Source organism: Amphiprion ocellaris, chromosome 9 (assembly GCF_022539595.1).
Source record: "Amphiprion ocellaris isolate individual 3 ecotype Okinawa chromosome 9, ASM2253959v1, whole genome shotgun sequence".
In the NCBI taxonomy this organism is placed as follows: domain Eukaryota; kingdom Metazoa; phylum Chordata; class Actinopteri; family Pomacentridae; genus Amphiprion; species Amphiprion ocellaris.
The window spans coordinates 15,954,991-15,982,957 of NC_072774.1; the positions used below are offsets into that span (position 1 = coordinate 15,954,991).

The following is a 27,967-nucleotide window of genomic DNA, read 5'->3' on the forward strand; positions in this document are numbered from 1 at the left end:
TATTGGCTTAGGCAATCTTCATGTTTGTGCCTAAGTTAAAAGAATGATTAAAACCTGACAACAGGAAAGTACCCATGTGCCGACAGAGCCAAAAATTAATGTCCAAAGGAAACACTGACAGAGAAGCTGCAGGCTGTAGCTATGGGTCATTATGGCTGCATGGAAAATTTATGAACGAGCTTCCTAGTGTGTTTTTGTATTATATTTATGTAGGTATATATGTACCATGTAGGTGCAAATATATAGTAATGTATGCAGGCATGCATGTACATAGGTCTATACGCATGCATGTGTGTTTGCAGGTAGGTATGTGCTGTATGCAGATGCATGTGTACGCACAAATAGTGTATATATACGCACATCAAAGGACGGGGTCTGCAATCCTAGCGAGGGTGTTGATGTTTAGCTAATTATCATATTTAAATAGTTAAACATGTGTCTGTGTATGTGGTCATCCTGGAAGTCCTAGGAACTGATTTAGTGTCCCTCTCTCCTGTAGCCCCCTTTTCCAATCCCATCTTCCCTCCTCCTGCCTCTCTGTCTAACAGAACACATATTTGTACATTTTCTCTTCTCCTCACCAGGAGGTGGGTTGCGGGGCCAGTCTGGGAGTGATCTCAGAGTCTCTGCTGGTTACGGGGGGCCAGGGCTGCGTCTCCTTCTGGGACCTGAACTTTGGCGACCTGCTGCAGACGGTCTACCTGGGCCAGAGCAGCGACGGTCAGGGGGTCCGGCAGCTGCTGGTGTTAGACAATGCTGCCATCGTCTGTGACTTCGGTAGCGAGCTCAGCCTGGTCTATGTGCCGTCAGTGCTGGAGAAACTGGACTGAGGAGCGACAGCGACTGATGTCATTGGGAAAACTTCAGAACATCCAGTTTTTGCTTTGTTTTGTTGTTTCTGCCATTCGGTTGAGGCGCGATCCTTAGATATAAGGTGTACACGAGGCTATTTTTTATGGCAGTGCGAGTTTTTCTATTTGTTTCGTCTGGATGTAATGAGGATGCAGCCTGCTGCAGTTTAACGGAGCCATCGTCTTGACATTAGCGAAGGTTATGAGGTTCGATAAAGAAAAGCTGGATATTTCTCATTTAAGGAGAATCCGCTGGTTCCCAGTTTGTGCTTTTTGTGTGCGCGTGTTTTGTGGCTCTGCCCTCTATGCTGCTGACATGGGTGGGGCTTTACTGTGACCCCCCACCCGCCCAGAGGGAGATTAAAACAGTCTCCTCATTTTTAAATATTCCTGCTGTGCCGTTCGCTCGACAGCGAAGTGCAGCCACAGTGAGCTAAACTGAGCAGTTGTTTGTGTGTGTGTGTGTGTGTTGGAGACTGAATGGATAGTGAATGAATCTAGGGCCTTTTTATGGCATAACACTGCTGAGAACAAGACATTATTGGTTATGTGTGAAGTGTGTGTGAGGGAGAACTGATGATTACTGTATAAAGTAAACCTCCAGAGGGGGCTGTTTTTATATGTATAAATCTATTATTTATTAGCGATACATTTTAAATAACATTTTGTTTATGAATGGCTAATCCCAGCTCTTAAACAAAAATATATTAATGCAGAAACGATGACTTCAATGTAAGAAGGTGTTGGTTTGGCATCGTTGGGCTATTGGTTGTGAAAGGATTATTTGTAATATTGAGCTGGAAACGCTGAAGTGTTTATTGTTGTGGAGTTGGGGGCTGTAAGGGAAAAGGTTCTTCTTTTGTCCCAGCCTCGGCCTCTGATTCTGGGGTTACTGATGCTGTATTGGGGGTTGTTCTGCTACACCTTCATCAGGCTACCTCCATTTTCCAAATTGCTTGAACTTTGGAAGACAGACATTGCTTTTGGCCAGCATCACGTTTACAGTGGAGACCATATTGTCATAAATTGTGCCCTTTGGAGATTTTTTTTTTAATCACTGTTGACTGTAACTGGCTTAATTTAAACTGTTTTCAATGACAACATTTCTGTACCTTGTGTACTATGTCACATTGAGCATAAGTACATCTAGTCATTGGCGGCATGTTGTTGGTGCAAGTTTAAGGAGTTGCTCTTAAAATCTGTTCACCTCTTTCTGTAATGAGTCAGTAAAATATGGAAAAAGGCTTCAAATAATGAATATATCAAAACCACCCCTTGAAAACATTGCCCTGTTGAATATGCCTAAAAGCTAATCTTAGCTATTTCATTCTAAAAATCTGGATTATAAATGATAATTTCAAGAATTTAACACTCCATTTTAAATATACCTGAGATTTGTAACTCACATTAATAACCGACGATATGATTAATATGATAATTTTTCTGATTTGCTCATGAAATCTTGACGAGAATCCAGCATGTCCGGTTCATACTTAAAGTCCGTAGTTAAGTCATGTTCTCCTGAAAACATTTATGTAAATAATAAAGTAATATAAGCAGTGGTAAGTTTTGGTACATTTAAAAGGATAGTTCAGTTTCTGTAAGGTACTTATCCATTGGCAGTGTATTACCAAAAAATATTTAAGCCACCTAAGAAAAAGAAAAATCAATACTCCATTTTCACCACTTAATCTTTCTATCAGACAGCTGTTTCTGCCAGAGAACTTAAATGGTTACATTGCTCTCTTCAAAGCCACCAAATATGGGAGTTGATTTTTTAACACGTTACTTTGAAAACTATAATAAATTACCATTTTTGTCAATAGAGTGGTGGCTTTGAAGAGGGCTTGGGGCAATGTAAAAGATTCAGTTCCCTGTCAGAAAGGGGCTGTCTGATGGCAAGACAAATTGGTGAAAGTATTTCAAATGTAGCATAAACTAATACAGCAGCACCCCCTGAAGACCTTATTTTCTGTTCACTCACAATGAGCTTTACATTCCATTTGATGGTGTGTTGATTCACTCTCAGATTACAATGAACTCTGCAGATACTACAGAAAGGCGGGATTAACACGATGTATTATTGCTCATTATTTATTTTAAAAGGTCGATGTCCGACTGCATCCAGCTGCTGGCTGTGAGCAGCTGTGGTGGTGAAGCTTTGGCTGGATATATGATCTTTGTTTGACCTTCAGCTGCTGCGGTTCAATCTGTGGTTTTGGGGATGTGTCCAGCTGTTACTCTGTTTATTTAGGAGTTGAGGAATACGGAACTATTACTGCCCGCACACTGCTGCTGGTTGTGACTACAGAGAGTCAGTGCATCCTCAGCTGCACTCTTAACCCTCTTGTCGTCCTGCGGGTCAAAACTGACCCGTTTTAAAGTTTAAAAATGTGGAAAAAAAATACATTTTCACAGTGAAACTTCTGATGTCCACATTTTCGACATTTTTGGGAATTTTTTGAACATTTTTTGGTGGAAAAAAAATGTTAAAAATGTTTCTTAAGAACATTCACAAAAAAAAATCAACCACAATCCAGCGAATATGCAGCTTCATTCTCAATAGAACGCCGACTACATGCAGCAGTAGTATAGGTGCTGTGATAGCTGGCTGAGTTTTATTGAAGTGGCTTTATTCCTGACCTAAATAAACACATCTGTCCTAGAAGAACCACAGATTGAACCACAGCAACAACTGAAGTCTGAATGATAATGATATATCCATACACGGCATCACAGCAGGCAGAGCAGCTGCGCTCACAACCAGCAGTGCAACACCGTCAGATATCAGCTTTTTTAAATGAATAACAAGCAGTAAATGCATGAAGTGTCACGTCTGTCGCCTTTCTGTTGTATCTGGCAGCTGGACTGGGCCAAACACTGCCTGTTTGTATGGAACAGAAGAAAACATTTACAGGGGAGCACAAAACTGTTGCGAGGTAACACAAACTAAAAGTTCAGAATGCGATCTTGTATGTCTGATATGTTTTGGTTTTTTTTGGTTGGTAAACTCCATTTTGTTGCTGATACCGTCCATCTGTTCATGTCAGCTTTCTCAAATAATAAGTACATAAAACAACCTTTAAGTATCCCGGTAACCTCTTCCCAATCTAGTCAGTGCCTGATCTTCACCCCTACTTTTCTCTGGATAGCTTTTCAAAGAATGTAATCCTAATGATTTAAGACTTTTCCCTGACTGCCACCAACAACATCCAGAATGTATTTTCTCCAAATTATCTACCATCTACTGTATCTGCATCTACTGAATGTAGTCTCGGAAGGTGTGATGAAGAAATCTGTTAAAGACCAACATCAAAATCTTTCAAAGTATCGCGTCTAAACACTAATTGAATGCACTACTAACCCTCTCTGACGAACATGCTGGCACGCATTATAGGCACTTTTGCAAACATCAGCTTACATACAGGAGAGGTGGATGTAACTAGACTTGCTAACCAAGTTCACACCTGCAGCACTGGTAACCACACATGTCGAGGACTACAGCACTGGTTCCTCTGGGATGCAGTTTCTGTTCAGGCAACAAGCAGCTGAAAAGTGGGGTTTTTGACAACTTTACTGTCAGTATTCACATTTGAATATTAACTTTGGAGACAAGCGACCATCTGGATCCCACAGCAGCTAGTAAAGTAGCCTCCTTGGCATTGTAGCGATGTTCATATATTAGCTCTGTGTTTTCTGTTGTGTAGTCCAGAAAGCTTTAGAAACGGGAAATGTGTAGATTTTAGATTTTTTTTATGTTCTCTATTCTAGCAATGTGAATTTAAGTCAGAGTTTGACATTTTGGCAAATACACTTACTTTGAAAGAGCTAGGTAAGACTTTAAGATTGTGCTAGATTGTGAAAAAAAACGTACTTAGCAGCATATCTACAACTCACCAGGTAACCCAATTCCATTCCGTATAAAAACACGATTAAATGATTCATACCCATCCCAAATGTTGATAGATTGACTTTTTTTTTGTGGCTGAAAATTAGCAACAAGTTACAAGACAGAAAGACCGTGTCAGAGATATTAATGATACATTTAAACTATTTCTATCTTGACTCTTCAGTTTTAATCTATGTATCTTTTGTGAGCTGTAGAAGTGCTGATTTTCTTGCCATTTGACAGAACCGGACTCGCTGTTTTAAGGCGACATTCTGTGGTGACAGGAGGTGCTGCTGCATAGATATTACTCTGTACAGTGTTTGTTGGTATTAACGTTACTGGCTTCTACTTTTTTGCCAATTTAAATACTGAATATATTTCTTTACCTTGTAGAATCCCTCAGAAATGTGACCTTGATTCTGATGTGCTGCACTTTATCTGTACCTGGAATTTTTTTTTTAAAAGACTGCATTCAGTATTTGTTAGATAATTTCTTTTATCTTCTTTAAATATTGAGTAACACCGTATAAAGCCATATCAGGGGTAAATAGGAGCACATCAGAATGAAGGTCATGCATTCTGTTGTGGTAAATTCAGCCAATATATACAGCATGTAAATATTGTCAAGTGGTTTATTTTTCTATTAATTGGTCCAACAGCACCACCTACAGTCACACTTTACAAATGTCACAGAATATGGTGTAACACAGCTACTCATGAGTTTAACCAAGAGATGAAAGTCAATAAAATATTTGCCAAAATGTCAAACTCATGGCATCTAATTAGTCTCAAAACCCATGCACATAAATAGAGGTGTGTGCACGATATGAGCACAGAAAAGGATGTCGTCCTACAATGAAGTCTCGCTCCTTAAGTTCACTTTTCAAACTTTAGAGGTGCAACAGTGGCTGATAACTCATTTGATTGGTTATATGGTTGTTTTCTCTACATTTATTTGACTTTAAGTTGTGATTGATTAGTTAAGATGAAACTTAACTGATTCCCAGTGGAAAATTTACAAACTACACAACAGTAATTTAAGTAAGTCAGATCAACTTCATCTTTACAAGGGGCAACATTAAAGCGATGAACACATAAAATCATCAATAATAATAATAGACAATATTCTACGGATTAGCACTTTTACTTTTGGTGCTCTTCGGGAATACTTTTGTACTTAAAGGAAACTTTTAACACAGGACTTTTACTTGTAACAGAACATTTCTGCATTGTAGTATTGTTACTTTTTCTTAAGAACAAGGCCTGAGTATGTCTTCACCACCGTCTGTGCCTCAAAATGTAAAAAGTTAACTTTGCTAATGAAGCCGTCACAAGCATATAGGGAAGGTTGAGCTTACATTCGTTGCAGCCTCATACCCACCGGACAACATTTGTACATGCAGAGCAGAAATGCTCCCTTACAAGGATAGTTTTCTGTGAACTTGTATCACATGCCTGCTTTTCATCTGCACAGGTTTTGAGACTGATTAAAGCCAGACTAACGGCTCCTTTACAGAGGGAGGGAGGGTTGGTGTGGCAAATTCAAATGAATCTTGGCTTCTTATGAATATTTTGGTTCATAATAATGGACTTGGCCTTTTAACAGTATATATCCAGCAGTACTTTGTCAGGTATATGGTTTTGCCCGATTTATTTTAGAAAACCATACTCGCTGTTCACACACACCTTTTCATCCTGTTGCTCTCATTCACGCAGCTGTCTGTTGCATATCAAGAGTTAGTGGGGAAAAAGGCATTTCTCCACAGTCGCATCCTCACAGTAAATGGCAGAAATCTGATGTTTAACGTGCTGTGGTTCATGTGTGATCCTCCTCCAGCTGCTTGAACAAGTAGAAATCAGAGTCTGCATCACTTCATTCTCACCATTTAGACAGCTGTCAAAAAAATCACAACTGTGGGAGAAAAAAAAACAAAAAAAATGCAGTCCACAAATCCCCAGGTCTGCTCCTTTCCCCCTCCAGCCTCCTCCCCTCATTGGTTGGCTACAATCTACGCAGGCTGTAGTAACGAAGGTAACTTATTTACTATTTTGTAACACAAAAATGCGCAAGACTTTGTACTAATTTTCAAATAAAGAGGCTTTGATACCAGAGCTGTCGGTCTACTGGATTTATTTTATATTTTTACAATAATGAATGATTAGTGCTTTTTTCCAGAGGAACAATTTTTTGAATAGTCTAACTTTACTTAATATATTTACAGTGTTACAAAGAAAAGTAATCAACTTGTTAAGACGTGCTGATTTGTATGCTGCTCTGTGTTATCATGACGATTGAGCTACACACAGTGATTGAGCTGGGAGGCTTCCTGTCTTCAACATAGCTCCACCCATCTCCTCTGGCCCACCTGCAACTCCATGCATCCAGTATTCCAGCCATTAAATCTATCACAGACCAGTGCAGAAGGGAGTGGCCGAGCACTGTCACACCACGGTGATGCCTTGACGCCCACCTGTAAAGGGGGCTGTGAAAGTGGAGTGCATGCTGGGAATTTTTTCTTTTTTCTTTTTGGGCCCAGATGTGGTGCCTGCAAGTGCAGAAGTGCTTCCATCCACCATGGTCATACAAAGAAAAGGAGCAGAGAGAAACAGAACAGATTAAGGAATACAGACAGGTGCATAGTGATCTGATCCCAGAAGCCACCAGTAATGGAAGGAGAAGCAAGTGTGTTTGTGTTTTGGGGATCACACCCCGAAAGCAGTGGAAATACACCCAACTTCAAAACTGAACCCCTACCATCTGCCACCAGGCATGTCTTGGTAATCAACACCGCAAAAATTTCTCCAACAGTCCGAGGATTCTGTGTGTGTCTTTTTATTAAAAGCAGGATTAGAAAGAACGGCCGACCTTCACTGACGCCTGGTGGTAAAGTGAGAGAAAGGCAGCGATCTGTGGACGCCTCTCACTGCTTGTTTAGGCTCCAGAGGGGGTCCAGGCTACTGAGCGGGTCGTCTCCTTCATCCCCTCGAGTCCCATGGAGACCCTGACCCTCCGCTGGCTGCAGGAAGCTCTGCTTGGTCACCCGCTGCTTCCCTCGACCTCCGCCGTCCATGGAGAAGGCTTCAGGTGTGAGCGAGGCCAGAAGCTCCAGAGACGACGGAGCCGGTGCAGAGGAAGCAGGAGGCAGGCTGGGTGCAGCCTCTGGGACTGGCTGGTGGTTGGGTGCTGGTGGGGAAGAAGGAGAGATGGCATCCAGGCCGTTTGGTGGTGGAGGGGAGTGGGTGGGGGAGGTGAAAGGTGGGCTGAAGGAGGAAGGGGGCTGTGGATCTGAGGGAGGACAGGGGTCCTGGAGCGACTGGATGTCACCCAGTGAGTCGAGAGCAGGCAAGATAGCGCCGACCTGCTCCTCCAGGCCATAGTGAGCGCCGGCCTCCATGGCTGGGTCTGTGGCGCTGGGCGGGCGGATGCTGAGTTTAGCGATGGTGGCTTGGATGGAGCTGATGGGCATGTCACCGCCGAGGACAATATCCTGTTGGGATTCCTGTCTCGAGTAAGGCTGCAGGGAAGGTTCAGAAAAGAGAGGTGTCAGGATAAACAGAGGGGATTTGGGGGAAATTAAGGTGCCTGTACCTACCGCTATAATACTTCTACTGCTAGTAATTGTGGTACCTCTTCTGACCAGAACTCGTAGAATTCCTTTGTAACAGTCAGGTGTGCAAATGTAAACAAACAATATTAAAGCAAGAAAAACTAATAAAACAGATTGGAGCTATCAGGAAGACTAAACTCACAGAATATTGACTCTATGGCACTTCTACTTGTTCCTAACAGCAGACATTTCCAACATGTGATGCAGAGTTCTGGGTTTTTCTTTTCCAGCTTTTTCTCAGATTTCTGACTCAAGAAATTTACAACATAGCCGAAGTGAATGCAGTTTTGTCTGAGGTTCAGATCGCTCGGGCAAAAACTACCTTGACATCTGTTTTGGATGTTTTGTTACCTTCGGGTACATTTTTTTTTTTTTAACAATGCATATATGAATTTTAAAAAGATTAAGTCACACAAAATTCAGCAGTTCTGTCATTTTTTTAGAGAAAGTGTAAATGGAAAGCAATTCTTGAATGTTTTGTAATGGTAGATTGGAACTATTTCTTCAGCGAGTGGTAGATGTGATGACATCTGTCCACATCAGGCCCCCGGTAATACTGAAAACACATTAGAAGTTACTGTATTATTAGACAAATATCATCACTCATGGACAGAATCCTTGATGTAAAACCATAAACTGTTAATTAGTTATTTTGATAGTTTCAAAAGCTTATTTTAGAGCTGTGTTTTGTTTAATAGCATATTATTCTGCATGATGCATTCTCTGTCGTGGGTATGTCGGAATGAAGCTGTGAAGAACATTCGTGTAAAAGTGTCCGAATGACAAAAGGCCATCACTTGTTACATATATTATATCTGAAAGGGGCTATACTGTCCAGCTCCAACTATTGGATTTTTAATGATATATGTATCTGAGAGCTGCCTAAACATTCAACAGACATGCAGTGGATCAGAAGACACTGAGGGTCAGTTCAGTTCTCAACCTAACACACTAAAAGTCAGCTACACAGGGTGGTAAATCTAAAGCACCCAACACTAGCTGAATTACTTTGACAACAGAAGAAGGTTTTGCATTAGAACAGAGTCAAACCTTTGTGGCTGCAGAGTTGGTGTTCTTGCTGCAAGTGGCGGTTGTGATGCCGTGGCGCTGAAGAACCTGCTCTGCGTGTTTCAACACAGCCTCATAGCAAAACTTCAGATGGAGCTGGAAACAGACACAGAAGAGAATATTAATAATTCATTTTTTATTCCTGAAAATCTGTTCATCCTGAGGTTTAGTCGGTACTCCGGTTCAGTTCATAATGTTCTTCCTTTGCTGTGGAAATTTAAAAATGTTTGCTGCCATTTCTATAACATTTACATTCAGGTTTTAAAGCTGCACTATGCAGGATTTATCTGAGACAATGCACCTCTTTTATCAGCATGAATGACAGAGTGGAGCCACAATAGACACTTTTCAAAACTTATTCTTATCATGAGAATCAGTATAGTCAGTAAATCTTAAGATGTCAAACCCTTATAAGCACACAGGCGTAGATTTCAGGATGGATGTAGAGGATACGTCCTTCTCAATATTTAGGACATTCATTTGTCTCTGGCAATAAAAACAAGAAGCAGAGAACTTCTAACTTCCAACAAAGGCAAACCATTATTCTTAAGCTGTGAATGTGTTTCTACTCCCAAGTGAGTATGAATTACGAGGTCAGAAAATGACTATATCTTTCGTGGCAAACGTAATTTTCCACTCGACACACAGTGTGGTGATCTTAGACAGCAGTGGCAGTGTCTCCTCTTTTCTGACATTGCACCAATTCAGTTAGATTGATAACCATGGAGGAGGTACAAGGGAAAAGGAGGAACTTGTCCAGAAATATTTAGTCTTTAACATGGTCTCATTCTCTAATGGATTTTAACAACATTTTGATCTGATCTGATCCAAAATGCTGAATTACATTTGTGCAATTAACAGTTACTCTTGCTGCTACCTACACAACTCGGGCACCTTGAAACTTATGTACGACATTAATCAAAAATGAAGCTTCAACTCAACTACAGAAAACGGTGTATCTGACCTTCTCCTGTAGCATGTTCTTCCTTTGTTGTCTCATCTTCTTCACCAGCAGTGGAAGGTCAGGGATCCCATTTCCTGCTTCTAGCTCCTGCAGAGCTGCGTACAGCAGACAGAAGGCGCCGGTGCGTCCAACCCCCGAGCTGAGACAGAAAGAGCACAGGCTGATTAAAAACTGTTAAACTCGCTCATCAACTGTTACACTTGCCTATGAAGCAACAAAAAGGACAGCTACAGAAATACATTCACCTGCAGTGCACCACAACAGGTGTGTGTAAGGGCCTCTGGTGGAGGTAGTGACCATGAACCTCCTGGATGAATCGCAGCAGACTGCTCTTGCTGTCAGGAAGACCCCTATGAGATTCGAAGAAATAATGACTTGTCAGAGTGGAAGTCCTCAATGTGATTACTTGATTGGATGTCAAAATCCTTCAGCAAGACTTTGTCCTTGAAAACTAATTTACATTTTTTACAAGAAAAAGACGACTTACAGCTCCGGCCAGGAGGTAAACTGGAGATGGACAACAGTGCGCTTCAGGCTTTGGTCACGGTACTGCAGACTGATCATGCGCTCCACATGTGTCGGTGTCGTCTTCTGTGTGGTTAGGCTGAGTGTGATCGGTCCCTGAGAGAGCAGCTGGCCACGCTCCGTTGGGAAGTAGCGCAGAACTTTTCCCTGGGAGAAATCGGGAAGAACATTAAACACACTAGCAACAACTAAGATAAAAATGTTTTTAGACAATCTTAATAATATGTATCCCCCACATATCTTAACTAAAATGAAATAAAACATATTAAACTGTTACCTCTCCTTTGAAATGCAAACTTAAAAACCTACTGCTGAATAGCAATAAAAAATATATTTGAATTTTCTTCAGCTGTACACCGCATGCTGTTTTAATGACTTCCATGTTAATCACAGTTTAAATTAAAGTCAGTACCTTTTCCAGCTCCTGCTCCGAAACCAACATGACTATCAGTGACACCTTCTGCTCATACACCATCAGCCAGAAGTCTGCTGCTGTGCCGGTGAGCGGAGCCTGTGTGGCAATAAGGCGTGGGCAGTATGGTGATAAGTCTTCCACATAGCTGGCATTGATATAGTCATCTTTCCCTGACTGCAGCACCACCCGGTTGAGGTCATAGGGCATTACATCTTGGTGACGGTTCTTCATGGTGTAGCAGCGGGCGATAGCAATAGAGAGCTGGCGGGCGTCCTTCTCCTGCTGGTCCTGTAACTCTTTCCAGCGGGCATCTAGCACAGACAGGCCCCCCTCACTCTCTGACGGGTACTCCAGAGAATCAACCTGCGATCGGTAACGTTCTAGCTCACCGTGAAGGCGAGCGACACGCTCAGGAGCTTGGTATGGGTCACCCTGGATCAGGAGAACTCCCTGGGAGCTCTTCTTTCGACGCCCCCCATCCTGAGGGTCAGCTTTGGTGGGTTGGAGGACATTTGTAGGGGCCTTGGTGCCTCCAGGTTGACTCTCTGGGCTCGAGGAGAGGAGATCATCTGTGCTTGAGTTCTGCCGTTGAAACAGAGATGTGGAGGGAGAAACAGCAGAAGGAGAGGGAAGTGGGGGTGGGGCTGTGCCTCCAGGAGTGGGAGCTGGTGTAGGTCTCTGCTGGGGGTTCAGTCCCAGAGAGGTAGGACCTGGAGAAGGAGATGGGGAGGGGGAAGGTGAAGGGGAAGGGGGGATAATGTTGGGTGGTTGAGCTGCTGTAGGGCCTCCAGGAGAGGGCTGAATCATGTGCTGAGCAGGGGGGGCATGTGGACCATGTGGACCTATGGCAGTGGGTTGCTGTGGGACACTTGGAGGTACACTGGGTCCTGGAGCTGAAGGATACATAGAAGAAGGCTGTGGATGAGCCAAAGGAAGAGGTGCCTGAGGTGGTTGGGGAGCTACAGGCTGTGGTGCCAGGGGCTGCTGAGGCATCATTGGAGCCCCTCCAGGGTAGCACACTCCCCCAGAATGAGGGGGCTGAGACTGTGGTTGGCTGGGCATACGCATGGGCTGCTGGGGCATATTTGGCATAGGAGACTGTCCAGGGTGGGGGTGATGCTGTGGGGGTAGTGCACTAGGGGGCATTTGGGGCATAGGGCCCCTTTGAAGGTGGACTTGAGGACCAGGGACCATATGAGGTTGTGAGGCAGGAGGCATCTGAGGGTGCAGGGTGGGGTGAATGGGCTGGCTAGTGGGGGGTATGTAGTTTTGTGAGACTGGAGGCATTGTCTGACTTGTGGGGGGCATTTGAGCTCTGGGACCACCTGGTATCTGCATTTGTGGGTGTGATGGAATCTGCTGGGCACTGGGGGGCATCGAGATTTGTTGCTGTTGTGGCAACATGTGTTGATGAGGGAGTCCAGGAGGCATCTGTTGGTTGGGATGCGGCAGGTAGGGCTGAGATACAGGGGGTGTTGGTTGAGAAGTTGGGGGTGTTGGTGAGTGTGCAGGTGGCATCTGAACCTGAGGTGGCCTTGGCATAGAGCCTGGCATCATCTGAGGGTGCTGCTGTGGTACGTAGCCCTGTGGAGTCTGGTAGCCTTGGGGTATCTGAGGCTGGGGCTGAAAGCCATTTTGTTGATGTGGCTGCAGCTGACCCGGGAATCGCTGCTGGAACTGGGGAGGAATACCAGGCTGAGGGGGCATATATCCATGTGGGTAGGCTTGCTGTGTCTGCAAAGGAGGGTGAGGGCCTGGAACGGCCCTTGGTCCAGGCTGGTAACCCTGAGGGAGTGGCTGTCCAATGGGCTGGGGGTACTGCTGTGGGTGCTTCTGTTGCTGTGATTGGGGTACTTGAGCTTGGCCTGGGCCTTGAATAGGAACTCCTGGTTGGGGTATAAACTGGGGGTAAGCCCTCATCTGTGGTGGTAAGGTGTAGCTAGTTGAGACTGCAGGTGGGACAGGGTGGTGAGGTGTAGGGGTGTAGCTGGGGATAGGGGCCTGGATGCTGTCAACAGTGGTGGTCGAGGGTCGGACTGGGGTAGGGGCAACTGGGCCAGGTTGGGAAGCCTGAGGAGGGGGTGGCCGATACCCAGACACCACTGCTTGGTTTGGCATGTGTGGAGGCCTCTGTGGAGTCATCTGAGGGAGTGGGCCGTGTGTCAGGGGTCCCTGTGTTGCTATAGTCCCTGAAGTAGGAAACTGAGCTATCCGTGCCAGGAGCTCTGGAGGTGGCAGGTTGGCAGGGAAGCGAGGAAGAGCAGCAGCTGGAGCACCAGGCCAAGGCAGAGAGGAGCTGCCACCCATGTTAGGACCGGGTGGGATGAAGGCTTCAGGACCTGGCAGACGAGCTGCAGGGGTAGGGAGGGACGGAATGTCAGGAGGGAGGCTGCGGAGGTCCTCAGGCAGGTCACCCCCCAAGGCCAAAATGGCTGCACTAAGCTGGGCCAGCTCTGGGTCATCTAGGCTAGAACAGGCAGAGTCGACATCTGAAGTTTTGGGCTTAAGAGACGGCTTTGCTGCTGTAGGCCGTGCAGGGGGTTTCTTCTGGGTCTCTCTGAGGGGACAGAGGAGAGCAGAGGTAGAGCATGAAAAAATCGAAATGTAAAAAAATAAACTTTCATCATGAATATAGGGAAATCAAGGAGGAAGGTAGGAAGTTGTCTCTTCTAAACGAGGTCAAATATTTAAATAATCATCTCTGTCTTTTTGGAGGTCAAACCGGAAAAAAAACACATCTATTTTATGTACTTTTATTTTGGCATTTTGATTTTGGGACAAATCCAAAAATGGAGCCACAAAATAACAAGGAACGACTTCGCCTAATGGAGACTAAGATTAACAAAACGGTGGGAAAAAATTATATAAAGCCCCATAAGACATGGTAATGCTGATAAATCAGTAAATCACTGCAGCAAAAAAAAAAGACTGAACAGAAAATTTTCTGTTTCAATGTCTTCCTTACTTTTCCAAGAAAGGCTTCCTTTCCTCTGTCCTCGTCTCACACAAGGCCTTGGCTCTCTCCAGCAAACGCGATGCTTTGGCCTCCAGGTCATCGTAGAACTCTTTCCCCTCTTGTGATTTCTTCATGAGGTCCTCGTAGGCTTCGTATGAGCCCACCAGTCCCTGAACAGTGGTGTTCCACTGCTGCTCAGTCTGGCTCAGGCCTTTACGAACAGAGGCGTACTGAACGTTGGCCTCAGTCAGGGCCTTTAGGATGTTTTCTTGTGCTGCAAGGTTCTGGTCAATATACACCTTCACCTGCTCGTACTTCTTCAGCTGCTCTTCAAATATACGCTAGAAAGACAAAGGTTAGAGGTCTAGCACATACCATTCAGCAAATTGTTTTAAAAAGAACTGTAACAACGTTTTAAACATTTGATGTGTGCAGACTCGTACTCGAAACATTTTATTTTTAATTTTTCTCTTGTACTTTCAAGTTACTATGTGCATGTTTCCATGTACTTGCAAAAAGGTGTGTGGCCAAATACCTTCATGTCTGCTCTCTCTGTGGTGACGAGGGTTGAGGTGATGTCATCCTGCTGGATGAGATCACGGAGCTGTTTTTCCAAAGAGCCTCTCTGTTCCCTCATCTCCTGTACCTTCCCTAGGATCCTCTTCATGCACTGCAGCCCTGCAACTTCTTCTGCTCACACACACATGCACATTCAGTTACATTCACAATTTACTGACCAAAATTATATTCAGTGTGCCGATACATTCAGTTTCCATGCTAATCTTCAAATTCATAATATATGCATATAATTCATAACAAAATGTAGCAGACATTGTTTCCCCTCACAAATAGTATAAATTACATCATGTTCTATCACCTGATCTTTCCAATAATGTCAGCTAGGATGGGCTCCAGGCCTCTGTGATAAACCAGGTATGGATAATTAATTCATTATGAATTATGGAAGCAAACCTTCTTTCCTGCACTTGAGTTAGTTAAGAACCATTAGTGGACTAACTGATTTGTTGACCAATGGAACAGTAATCAACAACTGTTTAGATACTTGATCCTTTCAAGCAAAAATGGTAAACAAGACTATGATCCAGCTTCTTGTTTGTAACAATCTGTTGCTTTTTTCTCTTCTGATAGTTAACTAAATACCTTCGATGTTTTGGACTTCTGGTTTGACAAAAAAAATCTGATGACATCACCTTGAGTTGTGAGAAATAATAATTTCATGGAGCCTGACATTTTAATATAGACAAAACATCTGCCTGGTTAAATTAGAAAATGTAAAAACTCAGTTAAGTATTTTACACATTCTACTAAACACACCCTTACCTTCGCTGAGCTGTGGCCGCGGCAGGGCCTCTCTCAGACTTTCCAGTGGGCCCCCCAGCAGACGCAGATTGCTGATGTGCAGGTTCATGGCTCGGTGCAGCTCCGTATTGGTGAAACTGGCCTTTTCGTGGGCCTCCATGTACTTCTCGAGGTCTCTTCGTATCTCAGCCAGCGCCTGGCTCTGCACACCAGGATGCACCTCGCCTGCAGCGGGGCCACCTGCCTCCTGGAGGGCCCGCTCCCCCGCTTCATCTGCCTCTAGGACGTCTCTGATCTCCTTCAGTGAAGACTCGACATCGGTGAAGACACCTGAGAGCACTGCACGGGCAAATATGTGACAGGGATTATTTATAAAGAAGCACACAAAGTGCCACATAAACAACACTATACGCCATAAAAGCGTAGTAAAAACAGACTACACAATTCTTTTAGTCTGAAGCGGAAAATATGCATGTTGGAAATTGTACATGCAGGCGTGTCTAAACCATTACAAATATGGGCATGAATGCATCTGCTAAGATACTTAAAAGTCTGAACATTAAGTTAATTTGTATTTACAAACTATGCTTAAATTTGGTTTTCTTATTTTGATATAGAATTTCATCTGTATATTAGATATGGATATGAAATGGAATAACAGTAAGAGATCTCAGATTGTCATAGGACCTGTTCTTCCCAGACATTCTCTCTTCAAATATTAAAAATTGTAACATTTTTACAATGGAAAAGATGCTTATTTATCACGTATTTGTTACACCAGATCTGATATTAAAAGTAATAACTCTCAATTCATGGTAGAGTTTCTTTAACTAGGACAATTATGTCAAAATGAATAAGTAAGTTTACTGACATTGGTCAGTCTTAGCTGTCATAGCTAGGAAAAACAATTCCAACTATTAAAATAAGGGTTTTTCTCAGTAACTACAGCACTCACAGTTTAACAAAAGTCAATGCAAATGTTAGTCTGCCGTATGTGTGTTCATGTTCGACACAAACCCTGCATGGACTGAATGAGACTCTTGACAGTGTCAGGACGGACACTGAGAGCAGCACATTTCTCCATCAGAACTGGTGGGATGTGGCTGTACATGTCCAGGTTGTCGACAGACTCCGGCTCCAAACCCAGAGAATCCATGAACTGCCTGCAGGGGGAAATGAGACCAGCTGGTTTATAATGGAGCAGCATCTTGAAAACAATAATCCTATCAGTACTGTAGTAGTTTTATTCCTTTTATATAAACTCTAAGTGTTGTTTTTGCGGAAAAAATGACCTCAGTTCTGCTTCATGCCAAGCTAACAGCACTAGCTAGTGGCTGCTGACAGAAATGTCAAACAGGAATTTAGAAAACACTCTAATTATGGACACAAAGCTATAACCAGTTTCAGCTCAGGTTTTCAGAAAAGCTCCTCATGCACACTCATGTACTCACTCTAGTGTTTCATTCTTGCTCTCAATTTTTGCCATGATGTCCCTCAGTAGCTTGGCCTTCTCCTCACTGGAAAAAACATAACCACAGACATGAATAAACTTTAGTAGCACATAAAAAGCTTACTAAAGATTTATTTTTGCCATTTTCTACTATGACTTTCACATCCCCTAATGGTGCCTACCTGTACAGAGAAGAGGCTTCATGGGCAGCCATGGGCACCAATTTGGCAAACAGGTCTGGCCCAGTGACAGTGGGGTCAGTGGGGTTGACCGGCAGAGCTTTCACCAGTGGAGCACCTAGAGAGGCGCAGAGAAGTTTAGCTGGCACACCAACACATAAGACTGGTCTAATTAGTGAAATAGCACAGAGGAGAGCTTTTAATCAACTGTATGCAAACAAAAAAAATGCTGCAGCATCAGTGGTTTGTCCTTATAGTACAGTCTGCAACAAATTTTAGTCAGTTTGGGCCTTTTATTTTGTATGTAAGGCTGCCCAACAACATCAGAAGTGATTATTACTAAGAGCTGACGAATTAGTAAACCAACACAAATAAAAACATTTTTTTTCTACTGAATTTTTTGAACTTTTCTACAAAAGAAATTGCCAAAATGCTTCTCACATACGAATATTTGGTTGTGTAGTCTTAGTCCCTTTAGAGGGACAAGTAGACGGGTCACTGCGAATCAATAGAGTGATTATCTTTAGCCTGCAACAAAAGAAATCCATTTTTGATCTCCTTCAGGATGACAGTACTCCCATTTACAGGGCATGAGGGATCACTGAATGGTTTGGCGAGTATGAAAATGATGCAAATCATATGCTATCAGTCATCAAATCTCTAACCAGTTGAGATCCTTGTGCAACAAAATGCAAGCCAGCATTGCATGCACTCATTTACTGACAGAATGCTGGAACATACTGAGGCTTCCTGTTACCTTTGACCGAGGCTAGAGTCTCCAGAGAAGGAACTGTTTCATGATAGATGAAGTCGTTGTCCTTTTTGGCAGAATTAAACCTGTAGGTTCAAAGAATAACAAGTTTGATTTTCTCTGGAGATTTATTTTTTTAAAAAGTAATATACCACTGAAACAACATTTAAGTGACAATTGGTACATAAGACTCATTCCTCACTTTCCACCGATAACATCCATGGTGAATCTTAAGGCCTCCTGCACACTGTCCGGTTGACCCTGGTTATATCAGAATAAACCAAGGGGAGTTTAGTTTTGTTAAACAATGAGAAGACAAACACCAAGACAGGTACTACTGACACTAAAATGATCATGTAAGAGACAAGCATTTTACCTTGGCTAACTTAATAGCTTCATTGAGTTTGTCCAAGGAGCTCTGGAGGTAAGCCAGCTGTGAGAAACAGAGCATTTGAGTAATTTAGCTGATGGAAAACTAACTTGCCCTGACTGAACAAAGCTAACTAGTAAACCCAGAACTAGCGTCACTGAGCTCTTTTATAGTTTTGTGATTATTGTGGTTTTAAAATAACCTATTTTGCTGCAACATTTCTGAAAGGTGTAACTGAAATCCCATGAGTGTTGTGCTGCTTTGAGATAAAACTGCAGTGACACTTAAAATTTCAGTTGTCAGCTTTAAAAATTCTGACTGTTACAAAAATTAACAGTTAATAAGACATGTAATAAGTTCCAAAGAAAAAGTGTCAAGTTTGGTGATTTCCTGGGAACTCAGAAAAGGCATATTAGGTATTTGTCTGAATAATTGCAAGTATGTACCTGTAGAAGACCAGATAAATATGCTAGCAGTAGCATAGCTGCAAGAAGTTGTCTTATTAGTTTAACTACATTTCTCAGTTATATGGTTGTAACAACACCGCCTCCTTAATTGATCAAGCAATGCTGTATTTTCTACACAAGCTACATCTTCACCTAGCATTTCTGAAGTGACAAGCACAACAAAGCTTTCAGTGCATGCAGTCAAATATAAATAAATCAGTGGGTGACGCCTCCACCATATACAGACATAAGTAGCTGACAGAAGCTCCTCTGTCTGACTGTGACATCATGTACCAATCCTTGGTGCTATCTACACATATCAGCTAGTTAACCTAGCTTAGCATAAAGTCAGGAAGTGCAGTTTTGAACTGAGTTGATATGGGGTAGTACAGCTGTAACTGGTATTCAAATTGTGCAAATTTCTCAAATATTACCCAAATAAATTGAATCAGCATCATTTGTCACAAATCCATGAAGAGGTTTGTTTATTACTGTCAGCAACAATACAGCAAAAACTGACTGCCAAATGAAAGACACAGCACCCTGACAGATGGAAATGTTGTATCTGATTTTTGTTCCTACCCGCTCTCCATACTTCTGCTGCTCCTCTGCCTGTTTTCCCATATGAAGCTGTTGACAGAGAAAAAGAATGAGACAAAGGGCCAAGGTGTTTGCGTATGCATCTGACTAATCAAATGCAAAAACACAAACAAGTCCACACATGCATTGAATTATCACTTGCAAATCCAAAACCACTCTCTCCCATAAGACACTCACATGTGCGATAGAGGCAAAGTAGTAGATCTTCATCTGAACCAGTTTCTTCCAGTCTTTCTGGATCTTTCCCAACATTGAGGCCGTCTCTGAGTTCTCCAGAGCCCTGCAGGCCTCTTTATAGTAATCCACCACCTGTAGAACGACAGCCACAGTTATTGGCTTTTTATATTTGAATTGCTTCCCATGATGGAATTAAATATATTGAAAGTTTAAAGATAAGAAGTCAACCTGAGCGCTGATGCGGGCAACCAGGAAACTCTTGCGATTGTCCAACATGGACTTCTCCAGAAGACACTCCTGAGCCTGGCCCTGGGAGGCAGACACAGGTTGATGAGACATGCTTCTATATGTGCATGCGTGTGTGCATGCATGTGTGTAACCTACCAGCATAAGGTTGATGTTGAGGTTAAGAATCTGGTGACTCATATCCACACTGAAGTTGTGGCTGAAATGGTCTCTTAGGTAGGAGAAAGCTCCTGCTGAGCACTGGAAGTGAGTGCATGACACCTTCATCCCCTGTGCTCGAACAAACACAATTATTATCAGAGTGTGTGCTGTGTGTGTGCGTGCGTGCGTGCGTGCGTGCGTGCGTGCGTGCGTGCGTGCGTGCGTGCGTGCGTGCGTGCGTGCGTGCGTGTGTGTGTGTGTGTGTCTGTGTCTGTGTGTGTCTGTGTCTGTGTGTGTCTGTGTCTGTGTTTGTGGCTTACCTCTTCAGATACCCTGTTATCCATGGCTCCCAACATAGAGTGCAGGGCCCCTAGAGAAGATACCACAGATAGCTTTGGAGGGATTTGCAGGTTTTGCTGTTCACATTCAGTAAATACTGGCCAGTTTATTTTACTACAGTCAGCATTTCTCTGCACTTCTCCTTGCGGGAAGTAAGTGTTCAGATTCCTTTATACCTTATCTCAGTGCATTTTTTGTTGTATGATAAAGCACAGCAGGGGGAAAATAGGACAATAGGAAATATAACTGGAGAGTTTTCAAAAGCAGACTCACATTTTTAAGGTTTATCTTAAAACAGTATGAAATACTAACATGCTCATATTGAACATTCATTGAAAGGGTCATTGGTTGCGGTATTTATTCCTTTAAGCTATACTGTAACTGTGTAGCATGTTGCGTAGTGCATTATAGAAGTATATAGTGAGCCTGAATGAATTTCTTAAAAAACAATGATACGCAAGACCTGGAAAGTTTCTTTAAAAATTAGACAATTACCTCTGGAAATCTATGCTAAAGAAATATCAGCACCAAGAATATTTTCTATACAAAAAACTACTAGTCACTTACAGTGCTTTTGACCAAAAAATAACCACACTCATGATTTGAAATGGTAGGTGGTAAGCTTTAGGTACCACACTTTTGTTTGAATTTACACAGAAAATTAAAACTCCTCATTCAAACCAAAAGTGCTCAGATTGATCAATGTCGGTAGATTAAAAGAATTTAAGGGTCTCAAAACAAACTGTGCATAATTTATATTCACATTAGTAAGCTTAACAACTTTGATGTCCTTTAAACTGTCCTAGTTTATTACAAAACCATAAATTACTGTACGTAGCTTTACTCACCGAGATTGTAGAGGATGCATGCTTGCTCATAGCTGATGTCATCATGGGTGACTGTTTTTCCAGAGAAAATTTCAGTCCTGAACAAGATTAGAAAAAAAACAAGTAGTTATATGATGGAAAATAACATTTAAATCCCATAGTCTTTCATGTAAACAATGTCATTCATTATCATATTTCTGAATTACTTACAAATAGACTCAGAATATGATACAGTGCATCACATCGTCACTCTATATCCCAAAGTTCTGACCTATTGGATTTATATTTTCAAATATCTGAAACACTACAAATACATTTAGAACCAGAGCAACTCATTATTATTCTGCAAATATCTAAAGGTGTCATGAAATTAAGCAATACCCAGTAATATTTTATATCCTACAGTCACATCATTGCAAAAAAGTTGCTTATCATGTACTGGAAAAAGGAAGAAGTCCCCACTATAAAAATGTGGCTTACAAACACACTTAACTTAGAAAGATTAAGATACACTATTAAGATAAAGCTTTCACATTTAACAAGATTTGGGTATACCCCAAAATGAGCAATCCCCCCCTTCAATAACATAGCAGTAAAATGACAAGAGTGGGGTTGGCTGGTGAAATTTCATTTATCTTATTTTTCCTTTGTATTTTATTAGATTTTTTTTGGTAATATTATTTATCATGATTTAACTTTAGGTACATCTATATAACTGCATGGATGCATGTGTGCTAATGTATATTAATATGCTGAACAAAAACATAAACACAACACAATTTTCAAGAGCTGAAATCAAAGATCGAAGAATTTTTCTGTGTACATAAAAGGTCTATTTCTCTCAAATATTGTTCACAAATTTGTCTAAATCTATATTAGTGAGCACTTCTCCTTTGCCGAGCTATTCCATCCTCCTCACAGGTGTGGCATATCAAGATGCTGATTAGACAGCATGATTACTTCACAGGTGTGCCTTGGGCTGGCCACAATAAAAGGCCACTCTAAAATGTGCAGTTTTTTCACACAGCACAATGCCACAGATGTTGCAAGGTTTGAGGGAGCATGTATTTGGCATGCTGACTGCAGGAATGTCCATCAGAGCTGTTGCCCGTGAATTAAATGTTCACTTCTCTACCATAAGCTGTCTCCAAAGGCGTTTCAGAGAATTTAGCAGTACATCCAACTGGCCTCACAACTGCAGACCATGTGTAACCACACCAGCCCAGGACCTCCACATTCAGCCTCTTCACCTCCAAGATCGTCCACCTGGACCAGCCACCTGGACAGCGCCTGGCACTTTGGAGAGGTGTTCTCTTCACGGATGAATCCCGGTCTTCCCGCAGACAGCGTGCATGGTGTCGTGTGGGTGAGTGGTTTGCCGATGTCAAAGTTGTGAATCGCCCATGGTGGTGGTGGGGTTGTGGTTTGGGCAGGTGTATGTTATGGATGACAAACCCAGGTGCATTTTTATTGATGGCATTTTGAATGCACAGAGATACTGTGACGAGATCCTGAGGCCCATTGTTGTGCCATTCATCCATGACCATCACCTCATGTTGCAGCTTGATAATGCACGGCCCCGTGTTGCAGGGATCTGTACACAATTCCTGGAAGCTGGAAACATCCCAGTTCTTGCATGGCCAGCATACTCACCAGACATGTCACCCACTGAACATGTTTGGGATGCCGTGGATCGGCATATACGACGGCATGTTCCAGTTCCTGCCAACGTCCAGCAACTTTGCACAGCAATTTAAGAGGAGTGGACCAACATTGCCACAATCGGCAACCTGATCAAGTCCATACGAAGGTGATGTGTTGTGCTGTGTGGGACAAATGTGGTCACACCAGATACTGACTGGTTTTCTAACCCTATCCAGAGCAAACTGCAGTGATCACAAACTTAAAACAAGCTTCAGACCTCTGGAGCTCAGTAGCACAGACTGTAGCAGGATTAGCTTCCACGTATTTCTGAGTGTTCCTACCATGAGATGGGCACTGCAGCCTCCTGGCCTGCTCCCATGGGCACTCGGCTCTGGAGGTAATGCAGCTGGCCGAAGTACTTCCTCAGTGTGCTGCATCCCTCGAAATCCCTCGTCACATTCACTGCACTCTGCAAAATGGACACAAACGATGTGTTTCTGTTGTGTTCAATCAGCTGTTCTCTACCCTTGCAGCTACAAAATCACAACTTCTGCAAACACACTGTGAGCTCATTTTTAAGAGCGTCATTTGGACTTGTTTTTTCACTAGATGTAGAACCTGACAAACATGAGCAATGAGTATAAAACAGCAGATATTCATCTGTTTGTCTAAATGTTTGGCTTCAACCATCTGTCAGTCCCCCAGCAAATGGACAAGAAAAAATGCATACATATTCTTACATATTGTTGAGCTGAATCTCAGGAAATGGAACTAAATACTACACTTCCCAGAATGCACTGGCAGCAGCAGAGAGGTGCTTGACACCTGAGCAGTGATCACTGATTTGGAGCACCTGGGAAGGAGTGAGCTCAGTCAGTCAGCCAAACAATCTTCAGAAGAGAAAGACACAAGGAAAGAACAAAGAAGATCCAAGTCCACTTATGGATTCAGTTCAAAGACGCCAATGGTTGGTGAAATGTTTATTTGCTTTCTTGGTGTTCTGAAATATTTCTTAATATGGTCAAGTTTATGTTAACTGCTGTGTGACTGGTTAATGAAAGCTGCAGCATTTACTTCATTGATTTTATGCCAAATGAGTTGAATTAAGATATTTCACTTTGAGTTTAAGTAAAAATATAGAATATATATATGTTCTGTTAAATGTTAAACTTTACTAAACATTGCTAAAATGTTGATTATTTGTTATTCAATTGAAAAGGCTTAAGTGATTGATTCATTTAAATGGTTAATATGCCAACTTTTTGGTTCTGCGTTTGATGATGTAAACTTTGTTTCTGTCTTTAAAGGATTACAACCTATTGAAATATCATGAAAGTTTGAGTTAGAAATTTGAATTGAGTTGTCCTCGCGTCCTTTGGAGGGGAAAAAAAAAAAAACATGATCCAGGAAGTCTTCCTTAATATGACATTGTGCAGACAACCACAGGAAAAAAAACAGGGCACTGTCTATTCAGGTTACATTATATTAAATTACTCTTTGAGCACTGGCAAACAAAAAGGTTTGTTGTTGTACGATGACTTAATTTGTTTAATTCATGTGACATCAGCCCTGCAGCATGTGCCATGTGTCAAAACCCTAATACCAACTGTTTCCTATGGTGGTTTGTGAGTTGATGCACATCAACTTTTCAGGACAGGCCTTCAATGTCTTCAAGTGATGTGTCAACTCTCTGTAAACAGTTTTCGTTATTAGTTCATCTTATTTTTGTATCATTCAATTAGCTAATCAACCCATGACGTGATAAAATTGGGGACAAATCACAATTATGCAAAGCTGATGGTAGTGACTTCCAATGTCCAAAAATTAAGATTGTGTTTCAATCAAGCAGTGAGGCATCTGATGTTTCCAAAATTCATTCTGCAGCATATAGCCAGAATCATAAAGGCCCACACAGAGTCCTAAAAGAATCCTCACTTTTGGATATACCTAAACATTTTGCACAGTACTGTATGACAAACAAACGCAGCTACTCCTCTCATTGAAGTTCGTTCTGGGGTACAGGAAAGAATTGCTGATAATTTATATACATTTTTAAGTAGCGATCTCTCACATATTATACTTGTTCCAAAGTAAGATCCATCATTTGAAATGAAATAAATTTGTCTCATACACTGTTAATAATACCTTTAATTTATAACGCACTTTACATATAAAATCTCAGTCTGTTTGGCATTTTGTCACTATGCTTCAAAAACTAACAAACCATCCAATTATCAAAACTGGCTTTAAGAGTAACCAATGCATCCCAAGCTCATATAAACAGTCAAATTGCCATTTTTGACATCCTGCTGAATTTTTAGTAGCCACACATGGGAATGCACTAAAGCTGGAACTAAGGAACATTTGCTTGTTTGCTTGTTGTATTAAAGAGGCTATTCACCTAAGCTGCTGAAACTGTTTTTAATCAGATGTCACTGTTGATTCTATACATGCAGTTTTCATGTCCCAGCGACCATTGAAAACTGCAGTTTGGGCTTCTGCCAATCATTTAAATTGGAAACTGGGCTGATTACCTGAAAAAACTGCCCAAGGGCATAATGACTGCCGAGTAGTGAGACTTGCATATAAGGAATCTGATTAAAGTGGCACATCTAATCAGGAGCTGATGGCTGACAATAGGTTTCACTACATTCGTCTGCAGCATTAACAGCAGCACACTTAATGAGAGCCACTGAGATCAGAATAGACAATATTTCTGTTGTCAGCGATGTTTCACACAGTGCCCACCTGCCGCAGAGTCTCCAGCTTCTTCAGCTGTTCATTGTAGTTGTCTGGATTCTCTCCATAGTTCTTTAAGATGAACTAGGAGAAAAGAAACAGAGGCAACAAGTAGGTGAAAGTGCCGCATAAAATTCAATCCCTTCATTGTTTACAAAGAAAAGCAGACACTCAAATTATTCATTTTATAGCTTCAGTTTTAACACCAGAATCAAATTTAACATCATCTGATAGTCAGGATAACTGCTGAGAAAGAAGTCTGGACAATCAATTCAAATGACTTTAAGCTGCAGCTAATTAACCACTCTGCTAATCTTTAGTCTTCAGCATAAGCTAAGAGTTAAGAATCTCTTACAGGCTGTCTCCCATCATGCTTTGCCAAGACTATCCCTATGCGCCACTACAATAAGCAGCAAACTCCTTAATGTCAGGTGAGGAGGTGAACAGCCAGGACGGCACACTCATTCTTTTAGCGGTCCCTTTTTCATTTTATAATTCAGTCATGGAAGCAGGAAAGTCACAAGGCCACTGCAAAGATGCACAATGACACAGCAATAAGACAGAGATTGTCTTGTTTTGACTTCCACAAGCCAAATGTGTGCTGTGCTGTCTCTTGTTTGAGGGTATAGGAAACAGAAACTGGGCCATTTAGATACATTTTTAAGTTGCGGTCTGACATATAATACACCTAAACCTAGATCAAGCAATTACAATGAAAACTACTTCTGCCACTATAACACAGGTTAAGCATTAAAGTGTCTATTTTGAGGTAAATAGTCAGTTAAAGACCTTTGCTCATAAAACAGTACATAAAACATGTGGTTGTTTTTTTTTAATGCATTTCTGAATGAAGGTGTTGGGGTGAACCATCCATTATTGAAAACAATTACCCATTACTCAGGAGGGCAAAGATCTATATTGCTTTTGTGTTTTTTTTTTTTTCCCCTTATCAGCATCAGGAAGAAGTTGTAAAATGGGTCACCAGATAAAGATGACTCGAAATGAACTGCAAGAAGCATTCCCATGATCTACATTCTCTTTTCTCTAGCAAGGAAGTAAGGTATCTTTTTCAGTGCTGTAATACCTACTGAAGGAAGTCAGCCTGCCTCAAAATGTGTAATTATGCGAATTTGTGTTTTGAAATTCAACAGGTCAACCGTGAAATCCCTTTTAAATATCACTCTCTGGTCTGCCCTGCCGACATCAGACTGTTGTAAAATATGAAAGCAAAGCTCAGACTTTTATTTTGCTCACTTCAAAAGCACACATGAACTGTGTTTTCTCCCACGACAGATTCAAAAGCACTAAATCAAAAGTTGTAACATCTAAAACATAATCCAGCATCCACTTTTCCTCCTGTATTTTTTCTTATCTTTATTAAATATATGGTTATTTCTTTAAATTTTAATAAACCTGCTTTGTATTTTATATGGGTGTGTTTTAACATGTACCATATATCAGCAAACCTACTGAACACCTGCTGTCTTTTATTCCAGGTAAGAAGCAAGTGGTGTAACGGATGTAACTTGGTGACAGCTTCATAGTGTTTTCCTGTAGATTTAACTCTAACGTGATCATGCACAATAGATACATAGGCCCCGTGTTTACTTTTTAGCCAGGTTGATAGGTTCATAAGTCTTCATTCCTGTGGGCAGGGATCTTAACACTTCGAAGAAGCTGCTGAGCTCACCCAGGTACATGTGACAGTGAGATCACTGTTATTATTTTCAGGTGTGACTGGGCCGGTTGAAGCCTGCCTTCGCTGTTTTACAAATGTCTGCATTTGTCTTTACCGAGTTTGTCGATTGGTTGTTTTCTCACTCAGTAGTTTGCCACTGAGCTGAAGGCTGATTCGGAACTTCAAAATCAGCTGCTAGCTTCTAATTAGCTAGCAAGCAGCTAGCTAATGTTAGCAAACAAAAGGCGGTGGTCAGGGGGATTTGCCAGCTAGCTTGTAAGCTCCCCTTTCTGGAAAATTCTCTTATCCGCGACAGACAGCGACAACTAACTGCTTGAACTGTGGGCTAATGATAGTTTCTTGCTCGGGTTATCCACTCATTCATAATCCTTGTTTGGTTGACTTTGGACCTCAGCCCTGTTGCTCCATTCCCCACCCAGCTCACCTGCCTCACGGACGGGCTGAGCTGGAACTCCCCAGCCTCCTTAAGGTCCAGCCAGATCATCGGCATCCGAGGGACCGCCTCCATCGCGGCCGACTGTAGACGGGACCGACAGCCAGTACGACGTTCAAATCCCGTTGGTAGTTTTGTGGTCGTCAACCGTTTTCCAGAAGATAGCTTTCCCCCAAACAACTGTGTCATGTATCCATTTACACTTCCACCGGAAGCTGGGAACGTACGTGACGTAGGCCTCAAATATGCGCCACAAGTACTTCTGGGAAATGTAGTCAATAAGGACTTTCGTTGAAGTTGCAGCAAAATAAAAAGTGTGTACTTGTATAT

General features: G+C 42.1%; 2 protein-coding genes across 14 annotated transcripts in view; one reads left to right on the forward strand and one right to left on the reverse strand.

The window, feature by feature from the left end:
• Positions 1-27,967, forward strand: part of scap (SREBF chaperone) — a 70,932-nt gene that overhangs the window by 33,629 nt on the left and 9,336 nt on the right. For 4 of the 12 annotated variants that reach the window (XM_023276728.3, XM_023276726.3, XM_035951200.2 and 1 more), the window contains one exon: positions 585-6,852. The exons of 2 other annotated variants lie outside the window; for them this stretch is intronic. In XM_023276728.3, the coding sequence (XP_023132496.2) occupies positions 585-830 (246 nt within the window). In that variant the 3' untranslated portion in view covers positions 831-6,852. Of the gene's footprint in view, positions 1-584; positions 6,853-22,275; positions 26,934-27,967 lie in introns of those variants that run through there. 6 more of the 12 variants (XR_008602752.1, XR_008602756.1, XR_008602753.1 and 3 more) reach the window with 4 other exon arrangements.
• Positions 6,855-27,848, reverse strand: ptpn23a (protein tyrosine phosphatase, non-receptor type 23, a). 2 transcript variants are annotated; one of them, XM_023276725.3, is made up of 24 exons: positions 27,629-27,848; positions 25,515-25,589; positions 23,108-23,235; positions 21,144-21,220; positions 20,277-20,326; positions 19,954-20,085; positions 19,798-19,878; positions 19,570-19,701; positions 19,375-19,422; positions 18,353-18,409; positions 18,179-18,237; positions 17,983-18,062; positions 17,229-17,343; positions 17,048-17,113; positions 16,614-16,759; positions 15,618-15,935; positions 14,812-14,966; positions 14,286-14,617; positions 11,318-13,877; positions 10,868-11,052; positions 10,626-10,730; positions 10,381-10,519; positions 9,399-9,512; positions 6,855-8,255 (listed from the first exon to the last, which is right to left on the reverse strand). In XM_023276725.3, exons 1-24 carry the CDS (start codon positions 27,824-27,826, stop codon positions 7,662-7,664), a joined length of 5,946 nt encoding a protein of 1,981 aa, XP_023132493.2. In that variant the 5' UTR covers positions 27,827-27,848; the 3' UTR covers positions 6,855-7,661. The 2 variants fall into 2 exon arrangements, with proteins under 2 accessions (XP_023132493.2, XP_035807092.2); XM_035951199.2 differs by lacking the exon at positions 25,515-25,589.